At 31.8% G+C, this 6000-nt stretch overlaps 1 protein-coding gene across 1 annotated transcript in view; it reads left to right on the forward strand.

Annotated features, from left to right (window-relative positions):
* Nucleotides 1-5294, forward strand: part of LOC149804066 (aminoacylase-1-like) — a 106021-nt gene extending 100727 nt beyond the window's left edge. Inside the window, exon 16 of the mRNA XM_089953934.1 lies at nt 825-5294. Within this exon, the coding sequence (XP_089810060.1) occupies nt 825-998 (174 nt within the window). The 3' untranslated portion in view covers nt 999-5294. The remainder of the gene's footprint in view (nt 1-824) is intronic.
* Nucleotides 5295-6000: the final 706 nt, after the last annotated feature.

Raw genomic sequence — 6000 nt, forward strand, 5'->3', positions numbered from 1 at the left:
GATCGAAATTAATCTAATATGCATGGTGTTTTAGGTTGAAATAAGTTGCTTCATAATTTGTGAACACGATTTCTCTGCATGGAGAATCTAATAATAGTTTACAGAGTTTAGTCATTGTGAATAAACATTATCATATGGTTATCATCTATTCAAAATTCATAACAAACAGGGTATAAAGGTTATCATATGGTTATCAGCTATTCAAAATTCATAACAAATAGGGTATAAAGGTTATCATATGGTTATCAGTTATTCAAAATTCATAACAAATAGGGTATAAAGGTTAGGCATCATTTATTTGGATCAGATGGGTCCGGTATTGTTTTAAACAAGGGGCTTTTTTTTTGCTTGCTATGTTCTAATGTTATCATATGTCGTTTTTTTTTACCAAGTTAGAAATGACAACTATATTACTTATAGGATTGTAACCTATTTTATAATTTCATTATATCATTTTAATAATTGTAACCTATTTTAATAATTTCTGCAAATCATTCAATTTCTTTTACATTGCTTTTGTATTTAAGATATCCATGTTGCACCACTGCACTTACATCTGATGAACCATTACCTAGGGTGAAATGTTATGACACTGCACTTATATTTGATAGGTTAATATATAGGATCAAATGATATACCACTGTACTTGTATTTGTTAGACTATTATCTAGGATCAAATGTTATACCACTAGGCCATTATCTAGGATCAAATGTTATACCACTAGGCCATTATCTAGGATCAAATGTTATACCACTAGGCCATTATCTAGGATCAGTATTCAGGGAAGACACATTGTCACTCGTATGTTTCTTCTGTCTTTCAGGCTGGTTACACTGCTATTGGATTTTCCCCGATGAATAAAACACCCATCTTACTGCATGACCACGATGAGCACCTCAATGAAAACATATTTTTGAAGGGAATTGATATCTACTGTGGAATCATTCCTGCCCTGGCTGATCTTCCTCACAGTAAAGAAGACACTCATGCAAAATGAAAGTAAATTTATAATGAAATAGTCTTGGTTAGAATTGAAACATATTCCTTATTTGTGAAAGTTAAAGATGCATGTCTTACGGTGTATAACTTGTCTTCAAGGGTATGATAACATCATGGCTGAACTCCCTGTGTAAATTTAATGTTACACAATGATGGTAAGTCTTGCGATGGGAAAAAGTATTTATTACTTTGTGTGTTACAAGACTTGTATGCACATAACAAAAGCTGTCCTAACACTTACAGACACAAAAACGGAGAGACAACATTTTTCATATTATCCGTTCTACTTTTGATTTATAAAATGGCAAGAAATAACATCAAAATGAAATAGACTTGCTGAATTTCAAAACAAATTATATTAATTTATAACATTTACATTTGATTATTCATAATGTTAGTCCCTTAAAGAAGGCTTAGTCTTTTTTATTTTTTAAAATAATGTTATGGTCAATATATGCCAAACAATAGGAAGAAAAAGTGTCCAAGGTGTCACAAGACATTTAGGACATGAAAAAATTGCTATTTCAACTTTTATAGGTCATAAAAATTATTTTTCAAAATTTATGCGTGTCTTAAAAGTTGTAGTGTCCCAAGACTTACCATCATTACATTAAAGATCATCTGAAAAATAAGTGTCTTAGCTTGGTTCTAGAATATCTCAGGTAGTTGCCAAGTTTTACCCTGAAAAAAAAAACATTTTTTTTATTATTCATTATACCAGAAAATGGCTGCACTCCAGAATTTTTCCATTCCAGATCTTACTTTTGTTCAGCTTTGGCCATCACCAAATATTAACTCATATTTTCTTTCTATGAAAGTTTTCATTTTAAAGTAATAAAAGCTTGATTTATTGCCAAATGATGCATTTCTCTTTGTTACTTGGTCAAGAAAGGTAGCACCTTGAATCACTATTCAATCTTGAAAAATATGTAACACATCCCCATTCCATTTCAATTTGTGAATGGGGTAGGGGGCACTACCATAAGACTAGTGTACATGTATGTGCAGTTATAAAGACCCCATTTGTTCAATAATGTCTGTCCTAAATACCCCTTTTAGTTCATCACTATGAAGTAGATGAGAGTTTAAGAGTGTCAGCATCATTGTGTGCAAATATAAGCTTATATACAGCTTCACTGCATGTCAGCCATTTTTCATCTTGGTTCCTAGGCAACAGATTGGACTGGATTTCATAGCACTTACTGCCAATGGAGGGGACTGACTGGGTTCATATATTTACTATACCTGTACGTTCCTGGTTAAGTTTTTGTGTTTGCTCAGGTTTAATGCACCCAGTTATTTTATAATAATGTTATAATAATTATATATTATAATAATATAATAATGTTATAATAATTATAGCTTAATGTTATACCTGGAATTATCAGACTTGTTGAGGGGAGGCATCTTAACAGAAGTTTACTGTGTTGTTGATGCTAGAATCATCAAACTAGAGGATTGTATGCACCTCTACTAGCACCTGAATAGGTCACTGTAACCTACATGTCACATTGTACCACCTTGGGTCAATTAGACCACAGAGATCATTAGCTTGCTTTGTATCTAGAAGCATGACACTTGTTGAGGGAATCCATCTTGACGAGCACTACTATCTTACTGCAAAAGTAGGTCATTATGGCCTCTATTTTACACTTAATTGACTTGGGATAAATTTTGTATAGGATGTTCATTTCTCATGCACTGTTCATGAAATCGATAATGATATGCTTCTCAGTAGTACCACAGCCTAAAAATAAAGTAGCTCATCATAACCTATATTTTATCATTTACTAGCTTTAGCTAGGATTTTGCATCTAATGAACTTTCAAATGCTTTAACATACTATCCTACCTAGAATCTTGGAATGTGGTTTTTTGATGCATTTTGATAAGGACACCATTATTTCAAGAAAAAGTCTCTGTGATCTGTATTTCTTGTTAGGTGACTTTGTATACAATTTGTTAAAAGTTCATTTTGCTGGCTGCTGTTTATGCTCAGATCATGAAACTTAATAATTGACTGCATAGAATTATGTTACTAATACACTTTTACAACCAAAGGTCACTGCGACCTACATTTTATGCTTTACTAGCAAAAGTAGTTGTGTTTAACTCGTGGCCGCAGATTCTTCCATGCTGTACACATCCCAGTTTACACAGAAGGCCCTTTTTTGACAAATGTACTTGTTGAAAGTTAGAATAAATGTTTATTCAGTGGTAAACATTAAATATTAATAACTGTCCATTTTACATTGTGAATGAAATGGGTGGATAAAATCTTGGTCTTCTGGGTTTTTTTTTTTTCTTCATTTGTCTCCTGATGATCTTAATAGATTTTACTGAGTTTTATACGCTGTAATTTCTGATAATTGAAGATTTCCAATTGTTTTACACTTTTTGTAATTTACAAATATTAAAATCATTACTGAAAAACCTAACTAAAAGACCTCTCTTTGGGGGCCACCTGTGAAATGAGACCCAATTCTTAATGTACAGGTCCATTTTCTTATATAATGTGACATCTTTTGACAAACCTGTTTGTCAGTGGTTTGGAGTTGGGTGGATGTGGTTTAAATGAGTGTTCTCTCAAGACAGGTTTTATTTGATAGATATTACTTGCATTGAAACTTGTTTTAGCACTGGTGGAATATAACTAGCTCATAACAAATTTTAAGGGAAACAGATTGTTGTGATTATATTTTATATTGGATTTCCAATTAGTGATAATTTACCCACTAAGTAACTGAATGCTTTAATTTGCCAGATGATTTATTAATATGTTAAAGAATCAAATGCTGCAATTTGACTGATTCTAATCCATATTATGATGCCATTTCAGCTAGAATATAATCACTGAGCTTTGACTGGTTCTTGTGAGTTTAGACCGATTCATGTGCATTTAGACTAGTTCACATGAGTTTTGACTGGTTCAGTCATCTGCAATTACCAGAGGAATCTTGCACAAGATTAAAATAAAACAAAATTCATTCTTTAGAAAAGGAGAGAGATAATCCAGTGAGCAGGGATATAAATGATGTAGAACAGGACATTTTTACATGCTACTAATTTTTACGAAATATTTGTCCAAACCCACGGTGATATTTTGGTGTAGCAATCATTTTGGCATTTGTGTACATATCTACCATAGGTCAAACAGTGCCCTAGATTATCCTCAGTGTTACCATTTTAGATTATTAACATAGATGTTGATGCTTACCTAAATGACATAAATTAGCTTGACGGGTATCTTCATACATATCTAGTCATTATGTTACATTTAATGACATAAACATTTATACATGCAGCATAATTAGCCATTACTATTTGATCACAGACCCATAAAACAGAAACATAAAAAATAAAATTCACCATTTTCTATTCCCATTTTGTATGCATTTACAGCAGTGAAAAAATAATCCATACTGTATATGATAGATCCAGTATGTATTCACTATAATTTTATTTATGTTTTTTCCAATCAGCAATCACTTAATTAAGAATAAAAGAGTGTTTCATGGATTGCATTATCATACACTATAATATGTAACAAAAATAATTACATTTTCATGTGATAGATGAATAGTCTGCATTGAAATGTATGGAATCCTTGCTTTTCTTGATATATATGTTTGTACTATCTATAATACACCAAAACATTATTTGCTGTTTATAGTGGTCTTGTTTTGTCATTCAGAATAATTGAAGAATGGAGTCAATGCATACAGTATTTGACCTGCATCTTTAGATGTTTGAAGTATTTGCACAAAAGAGATAGAGAGAGAAGGAGGGAGAGAGATGGAGGGAGATGGAAAGGGTGTGTGTGTAAAATGAATGCATTGATTTTATCAATTTGTATGCCACAGGATAAATGTTGCTTATTGTGTTACCCATGTGTACACATATACCCAAAATGCCAGTCAGATTTTGCATTTAGGTAATTTTTCAGATACTCTGCTGGGGCATTTGTTTCCCATGAATTGTTAATTATAACATTAAAATAATGAATTGTGTCTCTACTTTTTCAAAGATTTGTTTCCATGACAAATTGTTTATGAAAAATGTTTTGATTCAGTGTTTTTAAGATGTTTAGATTTTTTCACATGGGTGGTTGATTATTCTTGTTCAAGTCAAATGAATGGTTGATTATTATTGATTTTAGTCAAATGGGTGGTTGATTAATATTAAGTCAAACATTGATTGATTATTATTGATTTAAGTCAGACATTGATTGATTATTATTGATTTGTCATTTTATATTATTAAAAAATCAGTATGCATAAAAAGCATGCTTTTAATTTTATATCTTTCATTTTTTTGTTGCTTGAATGTTTATTGCTACTCTGTTAAGAGTCTGAAAGCTTCTAGCTATTTTCTTTCAGTTTTGTAATATATTTTTACAATGTTACAATTTTATGAAGAGGGAGAAGCCTGTGAGAGTGATGCAGTTTTGATGATTCCAGGGTCTAATTATAAACTTGTGACTGCTTATCACAGAGTCTAATTATAAACTTGTTACTGCTTATCACAGGGTCTAACTATAAACTTGTGACTGCTTATCACAGGTTTGATTATAAACTTGTTACCGCTTATCACAGGGTTTGATTTATAAACTTGAATGCTTATCACAGGGTCTAATTATATACTTGTGACTGCTTATCACCGGATTTGATTATAAACTTGTGGCTGCTTATCACAGGGTTTGATTATAAACTTGACTGCTTATCACAGGGTCTAATTATAAACTTGTGACTGCTTATCACAGGGTCTAATTATAAACTTGTGACAGCTTATCTCAGGGTTTGATTATAAATAATCAGTACTTGTTTATGACTAAGATTGTATGTACATGGTGAAGGTTTATTGTGGGGTAGATGTATGCAGGTGTGTACCCATTACCATGTACACATTACCCCTTACAATGTACACATTACTCATTACTGTTTACACATTACCCATTACCATGTACACATTACTACCCATTACCATGTACACATTACCCAT

The sequence above is a fragment of the Sinohyriopsis cumingii genome, chromosome 3, assembly GCF_028554795.1.
Source record: "Sinohyriopsis cumingii isolate HCF-2022 chromosome 3, ASM2855479v2, whole genome shotgun sequence".
In the NCBI taxonomy this organism is placed as follows: domain Eukaryota; kingdom Metazoa; phylum Mollusca; class Bivalvia; order Unionida; family Unionidae; genus Sinohyriopsis; species Sinohyriopsis cumingii.